General features: G+C 49.1%; 1 protein-coding gene across 1 annotated transcript in view; it reads left to right on the forward strand.

Moving 5' to 3' along the window:
- Positions 1-20,384, forward strand: part of LOC109696643 (polycystin-1-like protein 2) — an 80,780-nt gene that overhangs the window by 26,418 nt on the left and 33,978 nt on the right. The window contains 15 exon segments of the mRNA XM_074056923.1: positions 1,176-1,293; positions 2,306-2,470; positions 2,473-2,503; positions 4,398-4,518; positions 4,952-5,093; positions 6,932-7,108; positions 9,188-9,330; positions 9,967-10,161; positions 11,005-11,136; positions 12,605-12,787; positions 14,366-14,490; positions 14,922-15,048; positions 15,978-16,109; positions 17,318-17,540; positions 18,040-18,233. Coding sequence (XP_073913024.1) covers positions 1,176-1,293; positions 2,306-2,470; positions 2,473-2,503; positions 4,398-4,518; positions 4,952-5,093; positions 6,932-7,108; positions 9,188-9,330; positions 9,967-10,161; positions 11,005-11,136; positions 12,605-12,787; positions 14,366-14,490; positions 14,922-15,048; positions 15,978-16,109; positions 17,318-17,540; positions 18,040-18,233 — 2,208 coding nt within the window.

The raw sequence follows: 20,384 nt of genomic DNA on the forward strand, positions 1-20,384 counted from the left end.
AAAACAGCAGAAGTATTGCTTTCTGAGTGTGGGTGGGACCAGAGGGCCTGCAGCTAGAAAAGCCTGAAGCCTGGAGCCTGGCCAGGGAGGGAACTAGGAGATTACAGGGCTGCATGGAGGCCCCATGGCACTGAGCTGTGGGTGCCAAGGTAAGGAGTCTGCATTTTATTCTTGGGCAATGGGAAACCATCAGAGGTTGAGTTCCATTGTAGCCTTGTCCTCTAGGCTTAAGCAAGAAGCTCCAAGGCCTGAGTTGTTCAACAGGTCTCACCAGAGTTTACTCCTAGAACACACTGTGCGTGTGTGGATCCCTCTTCATAGAACCTGCATGCTCATTGCTGAGCCAGCTCTCCCTCCTCCTTCTGATTGCTCTGGGAACCTGTCCTCCCAGGAGCTTCCCCAGGCTCCCTGTCCCATGTGTAAAGGTAACAGATCTGTGCTTTTCACAGAATCCACAGCAACATCTGGAGACAAATGCTATCAAATCCGTGGAGGAACTGGCCAATAGCCACAGACTAATCCACTCTGAGATTTGGCTAGCTCCAAGGCCTGCAATCCTTTTCTTGAGCATGCTAGACAAGTGCTCTATCACTTGAGCTACATCCCCTTCCCTTTGGAAGATTTTTGTACTTTGTTTTTGAGATAGGGTCTTGCTAACTTTGCCCATGGTTGGCCTTGAACTCGTCATCCTCCTGCCTGACTTCCCCAGTAACTGGAATTATGAGTGTGTGCTACCAAGCCCAGCCAAAGGCCTGGATTATTAACCTACTGCCTCCCTCTTCCCAGTCTCCTGATTCCTTGGGACCCACTCTATTAGGACAGTCATCACTCTGATTTTTAACTGTCAGTTTGTATCCCTAACTTCAGGGCAAGGGCTGGGCCTTTGTTCCTGTATCTCCGGCAGCCTCTGTCTGTGCAGTTGAATGCATAGTGGGCCCTGAGCCCACCCTTGGAATAAAGTTCCTTCCCTAGTGATGCCAAACAGTGGGCTCCAGGTCCCACCAGGGCAGCAAGCTCATACAGGGTCTTTCTCTGTCCTAAGCCTCATACTGTGGCCAGTCTTGGCAAGCATTGCCCTGGGGTGGAGGGTGGGTTAGCAGGGTGGCAGCAGCACTCCACAGAGAGGCTAGGATAACTGTGGAGCGGTGCCTTACCACTGACCACTTCTTCCGCAGAGACACAAAGGGGATATAGAGGTGTATGTCAAGCCTGGTCTATACGTGGATCCTTTCACAACAGTTACTCTGGACTGGCCAGGCGAAGACAAGGACTTACGCTTCCACTGGTCATGTGGTAGGTGGTATGAGAGTGCTTGGATTGTCATTTGTCACTCAGTGATGAGTAACAGCAGGTTTTGCTGTTTGTTTCTTCATCTTCACATCGACATTACTTATGACAGACATTTTGTGTAACTTGGATCTCCCAAAGATTGTTAGTTCTGTGGAAATGGAAGCTAGGGGAATAGTGGCAAACCAAGGAGGGAGGATGGTCCCAAAGGCAGGTGGCAAGGGGTGTAGAGAATCAAATCCAATAATGCTAAAAGTCAGTCTGCTTTTCTATTACCAAACAAGTTCTGTAATGAAATATCCTTCCCCTCTGGGGTGGATCCTTTCCTTTGCCCCCACACCCCATATCACTGGGGAGAGTCTAGAAGGGGCATGGGTCAGGCATACTTTGACAAACCAAGATGGCAGCCCAAGCTTTTAGAAATGGGTGACCTCCTTTTCATAGGGATACCCTAGCTGCATACACATTCTTTTAGAAATAAAATAAATGTCATCCATACTGTGCATGTTGTTGTTTTTTTTCATGTGGGGTGTGGATGGATAGACATCAATCAACAGAGATGAACTCACAGAGTTGCCCTCAAAAAAGCAGGTGACACATCACCCACAGATGGAAGTGCATAGCACCCATGGGGACGTAGAGCTGTAGACAGCCTCCTGTATGTGGCATGACAAGGGCACTGAATTGAGGAACTGCCCTGGGTCTTCTCCCAGGGAAGAGATTCTGCTGGGGCTCTGTCCTGCCTCATGACTGCCTGAGCACCCAGTGAATGTCACTGGTGCAAACCTTCCAAGCAGATTCAGCAAGTTTTCTTGGCATCTGGGAGCAGTGTGGGTCTGTTCCAAAGTGACCCTCTGCAGCACCATTCCTGCAAACTACAAGTAACATTAAATACAATCTCTGGAGAGGGTGCTGTTAGTCGTGACCCCTTTCTTCTAAAAATCTTGAGCCTGAAGGTAGCACCTTGTGCCAGATTTGGGGTTTCTAATGGATAACAGCATCTGCTCATCTCTTTCAGGGCATTGCTGGGCCCAGTGGAATGACTGTGTTGAGAGGCGGCAGCTCCGCACAGACCAGAGGGAGCTGGTGGCCCCACCATTCTGCCTGCCACCGCCTGACTCTGCTGTCACTCTGCGTTTGTCCATCCTGAGGGGCCAGGAGCTTGAAAATGAGACAGAGCAGTGTCCACCCCTCTGGACCTCAGGCCTAAAGTCAGGTGGGTGAATGGGTGTGTTCCTCCAGAGTTGTCATTCATTCATCAGCCAACACTCACTGAGAGCCAACCTAGAACAGCCCTGCCTTAGGGATGAGGCTTGCAGGGGCGAGCAAACCAACCCATCTCTATTTTCATGGGGAGGGCGGGGAAGGGGGTGTCACTACCTGGGGGTCAGCAATGATTGCCACAAAGGAAGGAAGGGAGAAAGCACATATCTAAGACAATTTCCCCAGTGTGTGTTGGAGGGGGTGGGTGGGGAGGACTCAGATAGGGCTCCCCAAAAGAGCTGTAGCTCAGCAGAGATACAGAGGGGAAGGAAGAGGAGGAGGAGGAGGAAACAGCCAGAGAAAGTGGGGCTGAGAGGCAACAAAGGGATTAAAGAGAGAGCAGAGAAGACTCAGAAATGAAAGAAGCCAATCTCTTTCAGTATGGAGAAAGAGAGAGGGGTAAAAAGGAGCCAGAAGAGTAGGCAGGACCTGGCTCAGGCAGGGCCTTGCAGGACATGTCAGATTTGGGTCTTTTCCCTAAGAGAGGTACAGAGAAAGTTGTGTAGGAATCCTGAGCAGGACGGCACATAATCACATCTTGCTTCAAAACACTCTGGTGGCGAACAGATGCAGGAGGGCAAGAGTTCCCCTGGGAGACTTTTTAGGCTCTTGCAAGAGTCAGGGTAAAAGCTCAAGGCAGCTGGCCTGTCGGCCGAGTCCCTGAAGAAAGCGGGTGGCTTACACTAACTGGGAATCAACCCCAGACGGATGAAGATTCTACTTACAGGTGTGGACAGGGCTAAAGGAACAACCCAGGTGACAATGCAGGATTTTATCAGGGGAAGCCATCTCTTCTAGTATTGCAAAGGTGGAGAGGGTGTGTGGCTGCAAGCCCCTGTGAGCTATAGCTATGGGAAAGGGACTTCCCAATAGGATCCTATTGGCTACAGGATTACAGTCTCTGGCCAATCAGAGTCCTCCCGGGGAAGGAGTAGAGAAAGCAGTAGTTAATACCCCACTCTCTCTCCTTGCACCCACCAGTGCTTTCATTGGTTGGACCCAAGCAGAAGCTGGAGGGTGTGGGAGCTGAGGTGTCACAGTCTGTAGAGGTCAGTCTCTGAGGGGAACAGCCACAAAAAGCTGGAGGATGGTCTGTAGGGGTCAGTGGAGACCATCCAGAATGCTTATACTAGGGCAGTCTTGAACCAAGATGTGAGAAGGCTTGTGGAGCAGGATCCAGGGGATGGATTGGACATACAGCAGATGCTAAAGTGACCTCTCAGGGGCTCCAGGAAGGAATAGGACATCACAGAGAAGGCCCAGGATTCAGACCCAGTCACGTGAGCCTTTGTTACCTCCACCACTCAGTTGTGTCACCTGGGACAAACCATGTAAGTCCCTGGGCCTGCTGTGCTTGTGTGTGCTGTGAGGATTCTGACGTGTCACTCACAGGGCTGCTGTGACCGTTGCATGTCATTTATGCATGGAGTGCATGCTGTAAAAGCCCAGCATTATTTACTATTATTAGAACCAAAAAGAATCACAGAAAGAGTCTAGACTTGTCCCCTCACTTTGCAGGTAGGGAAACTGAGGCCAGAGAGTTTAAGTGACTCACACAAGGTGACTGTTCTTAAGTGGCAGAGATAGGACATAGCCTGCTGAACTTCCCATGTCATTAACCTGTGCAGTGAGCGAGGTGGGAATTTTGTCAGGCCATGAATCTATCTGCAAGACCAAGGCTGGGTGCTGGTTTTGCTTGGAGCACTGACAACTTTTCTACCATCTTTCATTTGGAAAAGGCCGTCTCCCGTTCTCTCAAAGGACTTGAGAAGAACTGGGCAGAAGACAAGGCATCTGGTCACAAGGCTAAGAGAGCTTCCTTGCTCCTTTCTCTGTGTCCCTTCCAGATGTGAGAAAAACTGCTGGCCAGTAAATGCAGATGAAGACATTCTGCTTAGGGTCACTTTGGAAGATGACACCCCAGTGGCCATGTTCAGCTGGTACTTAGATGATTCGTCACCATACAAGGTGAGGACACTAACACTACACAAAACAGAAACTACCTGCGTTGAACCAGGGCAGGTCAGTGGGGGTCAACAGCACTCAGAGAAATAGGGTAGTTGGGGGTATCAAGCAGTTTAGCCCTCTCACCTTGGATAAGGCAATTTCTGCAGTGCACCTTACGTTGCAGAACTCCCCCACAGAGCCAGGCTGAGGCTGGACACCTCTCCTGAAACTGCTTCTTTGCCTCCCTCCCCTGCTGCTTTTCCCTGCAAGCTTTCCCTAAGTGACCTACACACAAATCCCACATCCAGGCTCTGCTTCCAGGGAACCTGATCTCAGATGGCACCCTAACAAGAGATAAGTCAGACAGGCCTTCTGGGAGTCAGAAACCATTGTCCTATGGAGGCTCAGGGTTCTGACTATAGACTCAGAGGCCCTGGGCGCTGCTCTCTTGCAGGTCCAGCACGTCCCAGCTGCCTGCAGACTCATGGGGTTTTGGCCACGCTCTCTGACTCTCCTTCAGAGCAACACCTCCACACTACTGCTGAACAGCAGTACCCTGCAGACCTGGGGTCAGGTAATCCGGATTTGGACCACAGGTGAGAAGCTGCCCCTCCACCTCTGTCAGGAAACCAAGACAAACCAGAAACACTAAACTATGGGGTTTTGGCAGACCATGGGATAGGGCATAGGCCCTGGAATGAATTCTGTCACTACCACTCTCTACCTGGGAGACTTTGGAAAGTGGATTGAACATCTTGGTGCCTCAGTGTCCTCACATGTAAACTGGAGATGATACAAGTGCCTTCCCCAGAATTGCTATCATGCAGGATCAATGACAATGACAGTGGAATAAGGATGTCATTCTGGGGTTGTGTCACTTGCCTGTCCAGCCAGGAAGTCAGAGCTACTCATTTAAAACCATCTAGCTGCTAAATGCCTGTGGCTCACACCTGTAATCCTAGCTACTTGGGAGGCTGAGATTGGGAGGATCACAGTTTGAGGCCAGCCTGGGCAAATAGTTGGTGAGACTCCATCTCCAAAATAACCACAGCAAAATGGACCAGAAGTGTAGCTCAAGCAGTAGAGTGCCTGCTTTGCAAGCACAAAGCTCTAAGTTCAAACAACAATCCAACCAAACCAACCAACCAAACAACAACAAAACACAACCTACCCAGGCATGGTGACACACACTTGTATTTCCAGCAGTTAGGAGGCTGAAGCAGAAGGATTGAGAATTTGAGGCTAGCCTGGGATACACAGAGAAACACAGACTCAATCATACCAAATAAACCAATAAAATGGGACCACTGTGGGAAATGTAGATTCCGAAAACAAAGAATCAAGTGATTTTTCTTCTTTTTTTGGTAGTACTGGGGTTTGAACTCAGGGTTTCTTGCTTGCTAGGTAAGTGCTTATACTACTTGAGCCACTCTACCAGACTTTTTTTGTGTTGGGTATTTTTGATATGGGGTATTTGCCTGGGCTGGCTTTGAACTGTGATCCTTCTGATCTCTGCCTCCTGAGTAGCTAGCTTACAGGCATGAGCCACCAGCACCTGACTCAGGTGGAAGAATTCCTTTGATTCTATGTTTCCTAAAGTGGCCCATAAAACACCCACGGCTGTATAAACTGAGATACAAGTTAAATGGACACTCCTGGTTCACTCCAAGTCTTCTGAATTGAGTTTAGACTAACAAATTAGTTGTAATTGATTAAAGTTATCCTTTGCTCAACTCTTGTGGGCATATGCTCTTAAAAAAAACCAAAAAACAAAAAAAATTAGGCAACTATGCCAGGTGACATGGGATATTGTTGCAGGTCAGCTGTGGGCTTTGTGCTTGTGCCAGGGGGGGACCTGGAAAGAGGTGGGCTTCTGGGTGGGGTCAATCTGCTTCCAGATCCTGGCTCTGGCCCTTCCTGGCTAAGTGACCTTGAATGAGGCATGATTTCCCCATATGTTTAGTCCTCAAAGTCTGTACAAGGACTTCTTGTTATTGGTCCCATTTTATAAATGACCCTCGAAAAGGTCAAGTCCAAGGTCACTTGGCTGGTAAATGTCTGATTGTCTTTCTCTGTCTTTGTCCACTTTCTCTCTCCTCTCCTCTCCTCTCTCCCCACCTCTTTTTTGGGCTTTTGAGATGGGATCTCACTATATACCCAGCCTGGCCTAGAACTCTCAATCCTCCTACCTCAGCCTCCAAAGTGCCTGCCCTATTTCTCAAAGTGGGACCCTGGGACCCCCTGCATCAGGGGGTGTTCTTAGATATGAATATTTGGGGGCCTGCCTCAAAGATCTCCAGAGAAATGTAAGGCTCTGAGTCGGATAAGGGCCCAGAAATCTACATACTTCCTAAGCTCTATGAGTCACCCTAAAGCATGGTGGCATTTCATGACCCTCCCAGCCCCCTAAGCCTGATCTGCCTTCATTCCACAGCACTGACCAGGCACGCCTATGGGGAGGACACCTATGTGATCAGCTCTCTGCCTCCCCTCGAGATGCCCACTTGTGTGATTGTCCCAGAGGAGGCCACCATACTGACAAGCTTCGCCATTCTCTGTAATGTCTCCATGACCCTGCACCCCCTGGAGTACTGCTTCTGTCTGGAATCAGGCATTGGCTAGGGACTGCTCTCTCCACAGCTCCTAGACTCATCCTCTCCAAGAACATCTCTCTGGGACCTGCAAAGAATGTGTTCTATGTGTGACAGAGGTTGGCAGGATAAGGGATCCCCTAAACCCTGGCCACGCTCAAGGCACTGCCCTTGCTATCACACCATGGGGACATGAGAAGCAGATCCCACCAGCAGCTCCTGCACAAGCCCAGAAGCCAAAATGACCTCTGTCCCAGTGTAAGGGATAGGAAAGGGTGAGATGGATGAGGAGACCCAGAAGTATGACAGGTAAAGACTTAGTAGGACACTGTCCCCCAACACACATACTGAGAGTAGCCGTGACTCTGAAAGTCCGGAGCTACTCAGGAAGACAGAGCAGGTCTGGTTCACAGAATCTTCAAGGATTTCCTTGACCCTGCTTTGCAAAGCAACTGCAGAGAATGGCTATGTCACAAGATAAGCTGAGCTGAAAGGAGAAGAGCCTTGCAAAAGTTTATAGAGGACGAATACCAAAGACCTCATCCACATTGCACAAAACCCTATACAGTCACCCATCGCCGTAACAGCCCACAGCCAGAAAGCAGTGGTCATTGGCAGGGGAGATGGGGTATGCAGTCCACATCCTTTTTAGTCTCTCATTTTGGTGCTAGTTGGTCCTTGGAAGGCTCATCTGATTCCTTGTCTCCTAAGGGCTTAGCATTTTGTGACATGAAGGTCACAAGCAAGGATTCTAGTTGGATTGGAATGTTCCTCCAAACCTAGGCACCCTGAGTGTCATAGGGATGTTTCTGAATATCCACAATGACATAAACTGTGCATCTTGATCAGGGAAAGATGAGCACAAGCTCTTCTATGGCCTGGGGAGTATAGTTTTCATTGGGTACCCTGTCAAAGACTGTGGAAATGCAGGGCTGTTAAGAAGGATGTGACTGATCCAAGCCTGGAAGGGGAAAATCCAAGCCTGGTGAATAGATTTCATTTCCAACCTACATCCCAACCCCCAAAGGGAGAGGCCAGGTCAGCCACTCTAATTTTGATTGGCTATTTTCCTTACTACCTTCCTCATGCTCACCTCTTACAGGTGAGCAAGCAGGCAAGGAGGTGTGACCATATAAACATAAGCATTCATCCACGTATGGTGATACATGTCTATAATGCCAGCACTCAGGAGGCTGAGGCAAGAAGATCAAGAGTTTGAGGCCAGCCTGGGCTATAACAGTAAGTTCAAGGCCAGCTTGGGTTTTACATAGTGAGATCTTGTCTTTAAAAAATTAAAACAAAAATGTGTGTTCAATTGCAAGTCAATAACATCACAATTGCCTGCATGCTGTAACGATGACTGGCAATGCCAATGACAGGTGGTTCTCATTTAAGGATGCAAAGGACATTCATTCATGTGCTCATTCTTACAATACCTACATACTGAATGTCACCTTCTGCTCTAGATGCTACATATATATCACCGAACAAAATAGAGGAAATCCTTGACCTCATGGTCTTTACAGTCTAGTGGCAGAGATAACTGGCACCAAGACATCTATGACAGGGGCTGCTGTTTGGGAGAGCAACCAGAGAGAAGAGGGCCTTGTTAAAGAAGGGATATTCGAAAGAGCTCGAGGGAACTGGGGATGTAGGTAAGCAGTGGAACACTTGCCTAGCATATATGAGGCTCTGGGTTCCATCCCCAGTACTAGCAAAAAGCAAAACCAAAAACTCCAAGAACATTTCTGATTCTTAAGAGAGCTTGGATATACTTTTAGCTAAGCTTTAAGTCGTTGTTTCTCACCTCCCTTCTTTTCCTTCATTTTGTAACTTGGTTTACCACTTTCAATTTTAAAAACTGTAAATGGGGGGTTTTCCTGATGTTTTTCATGAATTTCAGGAAAACTCTTCCAAAGTTACTTAGAGAGGACGATGGATCTGTATATATGGCTGTCTTCTCCCTGACAATATGGAATCCCAGAGTGTCTGCCACACCCTCCAGAACTGTGGCTTTTGTGTCCTTGTGACCAGGTGAGTTGCAGTCTCCCTGGGGCTTTGGAGATACCACCCTAATTTCTCAATTTCCGTTTTTCCAGGTTCCTGCCTACACTGTGGCCCTGAGCCAGCCCTCCCATCTGTTTACCTACCACTTGGAAAAGACAATGACTATGTGCTTACAGTGGTCATTTCTGTCACTAATCAGGCAGGAGACAGACAGCAGACCAATGCAAAGGTTAAGGTGGGTGGTTGTGATAGCCTTTGTTTCTTTCTTGAACTTTACCACAAGGGTGACTGGGTGGAAGGCAGAAGAGGGCATAGCCAGTGAATCACTTATTTTACTCATTCCTTCAATAAATATTTACAGGGTGTCTACTAAGTGCCAAGCCCTAAGGATATGTCCACAAACATATAGACCTGGGCTCTACCTTTGTAGATCTACGACTAAGTGACAAGGGTGGGAGGCGCAGAAGGATTCAAGCATGAGTTAGGCTAGTGTCTTCAGAGAATACAGGGGAAGGAGGACCAAGATCAACCAGCAAGGACACAGGCAGCCTTGTGCCCTGGGCAGGACTATGCAATGCAGAGCCAGGATAAATCCCAAGATTTCAAGGTCCATAAACCAGGTAGAGATGGGAGGGATGGATAGGATGAAGAGGACAGCTAGAGGTGAAATGAGAGTTTGCCCAAGACTTGGTTTTGGTGGTTGTCAGCTGCCTGGAACAAGTGGGTCCTAGTGCCCTCCAACCTCAGGAAGTATCCAGGAGCCCCATGCCAGGCCTGCTCTGTTTCCCCACATGAAGACCACGATTTCAGGCATCAAGTTCTTGAAGAAGGACCACTGAGCCCGTTTCCCCATTTCTGGTTTTCCTGTCAGGTGGGACTTGGTGACACAGGTGTGAAGAATGGGGCAATCCAGGCTGCTATGTTGGAAAGAATCGCTGTTGCTCTGCAAGGCGAGCATAGCCCTGAGCAGCTCCTCCAACTGGCCAAGTCTGTGTCTTCTGTGCTGAACTTGGAGGACCCAGACCAGAACTCCGAACAGCTGCTGGGAATGGACATGAGATGGAAGGTGCTTGAGACAGCTTCTTTGATTCCTTCTGCTGGGGTCTCCATGGTCTCTATGAAGCCACTTGGGGTGGGGTGGGGGCAGGGTTCATGGACCAGTGGAGAAGCCTTTAGTGTCTCCAAGTGGTTGCTGTCATCTCCCACTCTGATCCTTCCAGTGAGGGACATACAGTGAAAAAAATGCCCTTGTTGTTGATAACCTGTGTTCTCTGCTCACTGTCACCAGTCCTAGGCTTCTGGAACTGGAAGGGAATGTAGACAGTATTGCTCTAACCCCTTCATATCAAAGATGATGAAACCAAGGCCCAGTATGCCTAGGCAGGACTGTGAAACTTCTAGAGGTTCTGGGGAAGAATCAACTCCTTGCCTTTTCCAGCTTCTAGAGGCCACCTGCATTCCTTGGCTCATGGCCCCTTGCTCCACCTTTAAATTCCTTTCCTCTTCCCCAAGCCCCCCACCTCTGCCTCTGTCATCTGTCTCCTTCCCTCAGTCTTACCCCCCTGCCTTCCTCTTACAAAGATCCTAGGACCACAGCATCCCGCCTGTTAATCCAGGACTCTCTTCCCATCTCAGGATCCTTAAATTAGCCACAGTTCAAAAGTGATTTTGCCAAAGTGACTTTTGTCCTGTGAAGTAACATGTTCACAGGATTGGAGGATTAAGACATGGACGTCTTTGGGAGATCACCATCTGGCCTACACACATCCTATGAGGCAAATGCAGGTTTATGGGGCTTGCAAAACCTGGATGAACCTGACCACTCCTCAGATTCCAAATCTTCCTGAAATGCCTCTATGGAGTCTCTGGAATTACATTTCTTCTCCTGGCCTTTTCCCCCTGTGCCAAGGTCAGAGAGTGTGTGCTGGGGTCACTGTCCATGATCACTGCCAGCCTGGAGGATATGCAGAGGGTGCAGGGGCTAGCCGAAGTACTGAGAGAGGTGACCCACTTCAGTGAGGAGCTCACACCCTCAGCCCAGGTAAGAATTTCTACTTGCTGAATCAGGCCATGGCACACACACCTTCATGGCAGGAGGGTGACAACCCAGAGGGGCATAGTTAAGGGGTCTCTCAGTCATGGGCTCTCTTGGGGTTGCCAAGACTTCTGCCATCTTCTTTCCAAGAGTCCTGTATGGGTGGTGCAAGTGAAGGTGCCCCCTGGTTGCATAATAGGTGTGGTGGCCTGTCTGTCCTCACCCCTCACCCCTCACCTGCTAGTGAGCAACTCAAGGGAGTACCTGAACGTTATTCATCTTTAGGCACCAAGGGCATGTCCAGATGCTGCTGCTGACCCACCCTGTCCTCGCACCTCAGTACATACCAGACTGGTGTCCAGCTGCCAGCTCCTACCTTTCTAGCCTGGGACCCTTTCCTAACCCCCAAAGACCCTCCACCTGCCCCCATTGCAGGAAATTAATGCAATGCCCAGTGACTGATGAGGCTGGTGCACAGATACCCCAGCTCCTTCACCCCTTTTGGAGGATAACTTCCAAGCAGGACCGAGTCCCAGGTAATGGGCTTGATCACATCTCCCAAACTGGATTCCCACCCTTGCCTGTCTAATATCCCTACGCCTCTTTGGATGGTCCCTGGAACCACCTCCAAATAAATGACTTGCTCCCAAATCCTGGTCTCAGCATCAGCTTCCTGAAGAACTCAAATCAAAGGACCACATTCCCAGGGTTAAAAAGCAGCCATAAAATCAGCAAAAGGGGAGAATTGCCCTGGCCCTGTCCCACCCAACCCCCCACCCCAGCCTGAAGCTCACAAGGCTGGAATTATTTCAGGGGCCAAGGCACTGTTCATGTAACATTTGATGCACCATGTGTTCATCCATCTGTTTTATGTGCATCCACATATTTGTCCCTATGTGCCTCCATTTCTCCATCCTCTGTGCATTTATTCATGCATGAGTTCATTCACTCAACAAATGTTTCCCGAATGCTTATGTGCTGGGTGCTGAATTCCTTGAGAATTCAGTGACAAGTCACACACATGGACTCTGTCCTCATGGCACTTTCAGACTATTAGGGAAGCCAGACATTAAACAAATAATTTTGCAAATACATATATAATTATTAAACTGGAATAAGTGCTATGTCCATCTATGCATCCTCCATCCATCCATCTGTCAATCTTCCTTCTGTCTATCCTTCCATCCTCCATCCATTCAGCAAGTTACTGAGACCTACTATGTGCAGACTTAGGGAAGGATTCAGAGGCAGATCAAGCTATTTTCCTGGAGGATCTTAGATCCTTGTGAGGAAGGAGGACCAGGTCTCAAGTCAGGAATATAGGCTGCTTATGTGATGGGCCTGGTCCAGCCCTTTCCTGGCTTTGGGCCCTGCCTTGCTCCCCTCTACTGCATCTCTTGTTATTGAATGGCATAGGGACTGATCTGTCCCAGGCAGGGGCTCACACTGCTTTTCCTTCTTTTGACAAACCCAGTGGGAAGCCAGCCAGGCTCTGTGGCAGGCCAGTGAAGCCCTCTTGACTGCAAGTGCCAAGACCCATCCTGAGGACCAGAAGCACCAAGCAGCTACCAGGGACTTGTTTTGGGCTGTGAGCAGTGTACTGGAAGCTTCCCTGAGCCATGGACCAGAAGAGGCTGTGGAGACCAATAGCAGCCAGGTGGTTGATCCAGGGCAGACACAGATCTCATGTCCACTGTATGTCCAGCTCACACCAGCATTTCTAGGGGATCTTTCTCCCCATCTTACAGATAAGGCAGCTGAGGCACAGAAGATTAAGTATTTCCCAAGGAACCGGAAGAAAGGGTTCAGAGAACAAAATCCTTGAGAGGCAGTGTGGTGGAGTGGGCAGAGTGCAGGCTCTGGGACCTGGCAGCCTGACTCTGAATCCTGCCTCTCACTTATAAGCCTCATGACTCAGGCAAGTCACACAATTGCCCTAAGCCTCATTTCCTCATCTGTCCACGGAGGCACCCTGCCTCATCCCAGATCAGCTGCTGTTAGAGAGGTCATATGTGCCCCCTTGAAAGTTTGAGTGAAGTCCTAGTTTATATAGACAAGAACACAGAACATTTTTAGAAGAGTCAGCCATCCAGGACGTGAATAGGTGAGACACAGGTGGCCCCCTGATGGGGCACAGGATGAGGTTTCCCAGGAGAGCATCGTGACGGAGCTGCAAAGCCCAGTTCTAGCTTCTCCGCAGTCCCTTATCCCAGAGTCCACCCTTCCTATTCAGAAAGACCCGAAGGACAGTGACATGCAAAGATGCCTACATACAGAGTCACATGCTCACACATGACCACACGTCAGACACACTCCAACACATACACATTCACTCTCACCCTCATCCTCTCCCTGTCCCTCTCTCTCACACACACTCAAACACAGATACACACTCACACCCCTCACAAATAAACATTCACACCCACAGTCACACACCCACACACTCACACACTTAGGGGCACCCACTTACTCTCTCACGCCCTCAAGCATGCTCTCTCACAATCTTCACACATGGCAATGCCAGCACACACACAGGTTGTTACATACAGTGTGCTCACACACAAAATCCCCTACCCACACCCAACACCCACAGTCGCACACACCTGTGTACACCGACATACATTCACACGCTCGTCCTTGCAGAGACTTGCATGCACATACCCAAACACTTGTGCATGCATGCACACAGGCACACGTGCACACAATGGGTCCATCAGCCCTCTGCAAATGCCCACCCTTCATGGGTCCTCATCTCAGCCGTGGCATCATGAGAACATGTCTTATCTGGGGGTTTGGATGGTGGCCCATGGAATGGCCTTGGCTGTGGCTCTCTACCTGGAGAGAGTATCACCTGGGTCAGGTGTGGATGTCACCAAGCACAGATCCCACACAGCATGACTGCTCAGCTCACAGGCCCTGAGCCAGAGGCTTACTCACAAGCCTTTGCTCTTCTTCTTGTCAACATGTGACCAGTCGCCTTTCCTCTGTGCCTCTGCTTCCTCTTCTGCCAAAGGGGAGGATAAAGCACCTACGTCAGAGAGATCAGGAGGGTGAGAAAGGTTCACATGAGCTGGGCATTTGGAATCTCTAAGTGCTGCTCTTACCATCACCCACAGGGCTCTTTCTCCCTTACTCTGTCCCCTCCTGCTGAGGGCCCCACACTAGCCTGGTGACAGTAATCAGAAGTGGCCTAGGGTGGCAGTCCACAGTTGTATTCTTCTGCCTCTCTTTCCAGGCTGCCACAGTGGCCCAGCTGCTGGGGGTTGTGGAGCATGTGCAGACTGCCCTCCTGCTTGGGACACTACCCAGGGGCCTTCCAGTCACCCTGGCCACCCCTGCCATCTCTGTGTACACAAATAGGTAAGCAGCTATACTGTGTGTCCTCAAGGAAGCTCATACCCTAGTTTCCTCATTCTATGCCCATGAGGCCAGCCTTGGGGGGCTAAAGTGCCAGGACCTAGAACTGGGGGGGGGGGCGGCGGGATTCATCGAGAAAAGCCACCCCCACCAGGGTGGGCATTTACACTCTCAAAAAAATATTTGTTCACCACCTATTAAGTGCCTGACACTCTTCTAGAACAAAGCCTGTCTTCATGGTGCCTCCAATCCCACATAGGGGCATCATCTGCCTCTGAGGCTGCTTCTACTGATACAAACATGCAGAACCTGCTAAAGATGGCAAAAGACAGCTGCCCACTCTGATGGCAAGTGGAATCTCCCTGAGGCTCAGGAAGCATGGGACTTGCCCTCACACTGATTTTCCCCTCCCTCCGTTCTTACCCCATGGCCAGAATACAGCCGCAGACGTGGCGAGGCTCCTCTGTGCACATTGCCACTACCAACTCTGTGACCTTCACGCTGCCTGCCACCATGTCCCTCTGCCCTATGGAGGATGGCCGGGAGCCTGTGGACATAAGGGTAACAACAGCAGTACCTCCTTGGGGACAGCCCTTTACAGCTTGCCAAAGCATTCTCACTTGCGTTTGCTCGATGGTGTTAAGAGCAGTCCTGTCTTACAGGTGAGGGTCAATGACATGTCAGAACCACACAGTAAGTAGCAGAGCTGGGATGGGGACTCACAGCTCTGGGCATACAAATCTATCCTGTTCTCGCCGTGTTGCAAAATTTCTCCCACAAACTTGTCTTCATGAGTCATTGGGAAGAACGCTCTTCAGGTTCAGTTCTGCCACTAGGTACTCCCAAGGCCCATCCCCAATTAAGGCACATGTGGCTCCTGACTCCTTGAGCCCTAATGAAAGTAGGCCAGGACCTTTCTCTTTGAGACTTACAGTCATCCCTTGGTATCCATGGGAGTTAAGCTCTGTAAATATCAGAATCTGTGGATGCTGAAGTTCCTTCCGTAACACGATGCAGTGTTTGCATGTGACCTATGCACCTCTTCCGGTACACTTTAAATCATCTCAGGATCGACACAACGTAAATTTAGGAAGAATGATAAGAAAAAGTCTACGCATGTTCAGTACAGGTGCAATTTTTAAAAAAATAATATTTTCCATCCATAGTTAGTTCAGTCCACAGATCCAGAACCAAGAGACAAGGAGGTCTGACTACATTGACTTTTTGGGAAGAAATATTTCATACTCCAGTAATTGCTCAACCAAGGAAATCTGACTTGGGTTCTCCAGGACCAGCCCTCTGAGGCCACAGCCTTAAAGGGTAGAAATGTGTCCTGAAAACCAGCAGCTATTGAAGGTGGGGTCCTCTCTGCACCCCACAGGACAAGGGTTGTTTATCTACCCTATCTTAGGATCTAGTCATTCACATAGGGACCTGTTACCCTCTACCTCTTGGGAGCCTGGGCCAATGCTTTCTGCTCTTGCTTTCAGATGATGAGTCTCTCAAAGAGCCCCTTTCCAGTCCAGAGTCGCTTTGATGTCAGTGGGACCATTGGTGGCCTTGTTCTGACCAGCCCTAGTGGACAGCCCATCCCTGTGAAGAACCTGTCTGAGAATATTGAGGTAGAAGTTGGGGTACTGTCAGAGGCCAGATGGCACTTAGTCTTCTTTTTCAACTTGATTAGGACTCAAAGTTGGCTGGTTATGAAAGCAATGGCTAAAGAAGTGAATCATTCAAAACCATCCTTACCCTACCTTAAACACGTTATTTAATTTCAAACCATAAATGTATGGCCATTTGCACATCTTTGGGTATCTAACAAGAAGTTTTCCTGGGATATGAATCTGTTGATTGGAATTTTAATCATCTTAGTTGTACAAGTCACCCATATAATATAGCCTCTAAAACACCTGGTTAGATTCTCTTTCTTTCTTTCTTTTTTTTTTTTTTTTTTTTGGTGAGACCGGGGTTTGAACTCAGGGTTTTGTGCTTGCAAAGCAGGAGCTTTGAAGGTGCTTGAGTCACACCTTCAGTCCATTTTACTCTGGTTATTTTGGAGATGATGTCTCTCAAACTATTTGTCAGGGGTGGCCTCAAACTGTGATCCTCCTGATCTCAGCCTCCCAAGTAGCTAGGATTACAGGTGTGAGCCACTGGTGCCTAGCTTAGATTTTCTTTAAAGTTAAGCAAAAGCAGTGCAGTATGAGTTTGAATTCTTTTAGAATATTAATGATTTATATCTAGTCATCTCATCTATTTTCTCATTCATGACTAATTCAATAACAGTTGGTAGGGTGTCCACGTCCCCATCCCTGGAGCCTGTGTATATATTACCAGGGACTCTGCAGATGTGACTTAGCTAAGGACCTTGAAACGGGGAGTTAAGCCTGAATAGTCTAGGAAGCTCATTGTGATCATGAGGGGCCTTGGAAAAGGGAAGAAGGGGGTGGACATTGACTACAGGCAAGGAAAAGGTGACTTGGTGACAGAAGCAACAGGTCGGAGCAATGTGAGGGAGGGGCCATGAGCCTAGGAATGCAGGTGGCCTCCAGAAACTGGAAAAGGATGAGAAAATGGATTCTCCGTAGAGCCTCCAGAAGGAACCAGCCCCACCAACTTCAGCCCTATGAAACTGACTTTCAACTTCTGACCTCCAGAACTATAGGATAACAAATTCATATTGTTTTACGTTATCCAGCTTGTGGCTGTTTGTTCTAGAAACCATAGCACAGCATGGATTTCAGCTCCCAGATGCTTCCCTGCCCAGGTCTGTGAGGGGTGTGATGCCACCTGGCTGCCACTTTCTTGATCTCATTGTTTCTGGTGGCAGATCCTGCTGCCCCGTCATTTGGAAGGACACAGCGAGCCGACTGTCATGAGCCTGGCCACACCTGAAACACTATGGGTGAACGTGACCACAGGGGAGGTGGCTCTGGGGGTCCAGCTACACTGGAGACCTGACGTCCCACTCACACTCAGCCTGGGCTATGGCTACCGCCCCAATGGGACCAGTTATGATGCCCGAACACAACTGCTACCAGCCACTGCTCCAGGTAGCCCTGCTCCCCGGGCTATTTCCTTGAGGTGGGGTACCTTCAAACTTGAGGATCAGAGCAAAGAAAAACCACCTGCCATGTAAAGGGGCTTACTTATGTTGGTCGTATTGGTATTATTTTTATTTGCCAACATGAGGTGAGCACTTACTGCATGCCCTGACAATGCTAACAAGCCCTTCCTGAACTATCCTTAATGTGGTGCTGGTGACAACCCTTGAGATACACACCACTGAAATCTCCCCTTATTAAACAAAAACAGAGAGGTTCAGTAGCTGATCTGAGATCTCACTGCCTATAAGGAGTAGAATTAGCATGTGAGCCCTTGTCTTTTTGACTAGCTCTGCACACTGACCAGGGGTGCCCTTTCTTCTGTGCTCCTACAACAGAGAGACCTTTGGGGTCTTCTTCCCTGCCATCTGCCTTGGTCCTTCTCTTCCATGATGTCAACTGCAATCTCACTGAGGCTTCAGACTAATCAGAGTCCCCTTTGCTGCAGGTGAGCCATCCACATGGATCCTGGGCCCTGACGACTTGCCTTTTGGAGAGGGTATCTATTATTTGACTGTGGTTCCTGAGTCCAACCTGGAGCCAACCTCTGGCAGGGACCTCACAGTTGGCATCACCACCTTCCTGTCCCATTGCGTGTTCTGGGATGAGATCCAGGAGACTTGGGACAACTCTGGGTGCCAGGTAAGGAGAGGGAAGCAAAGAAAAAGATACTGTGACTTGGTGGGGTTCCCCTTCTGGACTCTTTAGAGCAGTGTCTTGTGCCCATCCATGGGACCTTTGCACATGCCATTCCCTGTGCCCAGAGTTCCCCTTGCCAAAACACAGCTTCCTTAAGAAAAGTACTCTTGACTCTGACTAGAACAGGGTCAAGATTTTTTGTTGTAAACTCACACGCTCCTTCTTCAGAGTGCTGAGCAGCACAGTCATCTGAACCCTGGGTGAGATCATTTGAATTTTGTCTGATCCCTTGGTGCACTGGGGGCCCCAGGAGACAGGAACACTATGCTTTACCCCTGGGGACAAATGACCATCAAATGAGTGGACAACCTCAGGAAACCCTGTGGACTGTGGGTAGCCAGGGAAGGCCAGAGTGTCATTTCCAAGGAAATAGACTCAGCTGCTCCTTTATTTTCTGCCAAGTGTTGCATTCCCTGCTTGACTAGCTTCATATAATCACATTGTCACACGAATCTCCTAGAGCCGCTACTCTGTTTTACAGGTAATGAGATGAAGGCTTGGGAAACTCAATGAACTTGCCCCAAATCCCACATGTTGTATGAGGAAGAGCTGGGGCTGTAGGCCAGGTCTGTCTGTGACCATGGCATGTCTTCCCCAGTGCTCAGAGTCCTTTTGAACACCAGATGGCTTTAGTAAGTCCAATCAAATCCTCAGCTCAGCTCAGCTCTGCCCCCAGGGCACTGAGGCCCATGAGAGGGTGGTGCAGACATGCATCGACCTTGAGGCCAGCAGAGCCCTTTCTGGGGAATCTCTGTCCTGTCCCTTTCCATGAGCTGTATATGTTGCCCTCTTCTCCTGAATGCCCTTCTTACCTACCCTTGCCCAGAAAACACCTATTACCCTATGTCTCTCACTCCAGAGCCCTCTTCCTGGGAACTCTTCCAGGTGTCTTGAGTCCCCTGCTGTTGGACTTCCACAATTTATCACCCATCTGTCTCCATCTACAGACCACAAGTACCTTCTTTCATTTATCCACCAAATGTTCACCATGTCCCAGTGATGGGGCCATACAGTGAGCTCTCAGCCTAGCAGTGGATGCAGAGCAGAAGCAAATGGTACGCACTCGTCTAATGGCAACCATCACAAGCGCTATAAAAGCCATGGCCCACCAGAGCCAGGAAGGAGGACACTCAAGTGGAGCTCCTTCTGGGCTGTCTCTGTTCTGGTCACAGTTTCCTCTTCAATTCCTGTCCTGGCTTCTGGATACCAACTTCAGGGAGCCCCACAAAGCCCCAGAAAGAAACAAAAGCACACAGAGCTGTCCAAGAGACAATGGGGTCCCCATGCTCATAGCACAATCCTTTGTACCTCTGGGAAAAGCCTGGGTATTGTGGCATCCTCCCAGAATTCTCTGCTTCCAGAACATTGGACAAGTTGCCCCACCTCTTGGAGCTTTCCCATCTTAAAATAAGGATAAGGAGTGGCTGCCATGTAGAGTTAGGTGGGGCTTTGTCATACAGAGTACTTAGCACCATGCCTGGCATAGCGTGCATGGCCCATAGGCTAAAGCAATTGCTGTGTTAAACACTCACTGTCTATAAAACAGATGCCAAGGAAACAATGACTGAGAAGTCAAGGATGGTGGTTGGGAGGGGGTGGGAACAGGTTGGGGGAGGTCCACTTAGCTAATCCTAGGCTATTGGGAAGTTTCTAGTTGTGAGTTTACAGATGCTTATTATGTTATTAAAAAATTCGCTTTTTGTGCAGACACACATGATAATGGGATATGCAGAGGTCATATGTGGGAGCATTCATGGACCCCAAATTATGATTGATGTAATATTAGCTACTTGATGCTCATTATAGATACAGCTTTAGATATATGGGATTGTTACACAGACCATCAAGTTTGGATAGAAAAACTACCACTGAATTCTCTAAGCAGCCAGAGCAAGGTTCTGTATGTATCTTTTCTCAAAGGATACTAAAAGTGCAGTTGTTGCCACGGGAAGATCCACAGATCAATCTCTGATGTTCAAAGAATTCTTGTGGTCTGGGGGTGTAGTTTGGTGGTAGAGCACTTGCCTAACATGCACCAGGCTCTGGGTTCTATTCCCTAGGACCTTCCTGCCCTGCCCCCCAAAAGGGACCCTC

This window comes from Castor canadensis, chromosome 15 (assembly GCF_047511655.1).
Source record: "Castor canadensis chromosome 15, mCasCan1.hap1v2, whole genome shotgun sequence".
Taxonomy (NCBI): Eukaryota; Metazoa; Chordata; class Mammalia; order Rodentia; family Castoridae; genus Castor; species Castor canadensis.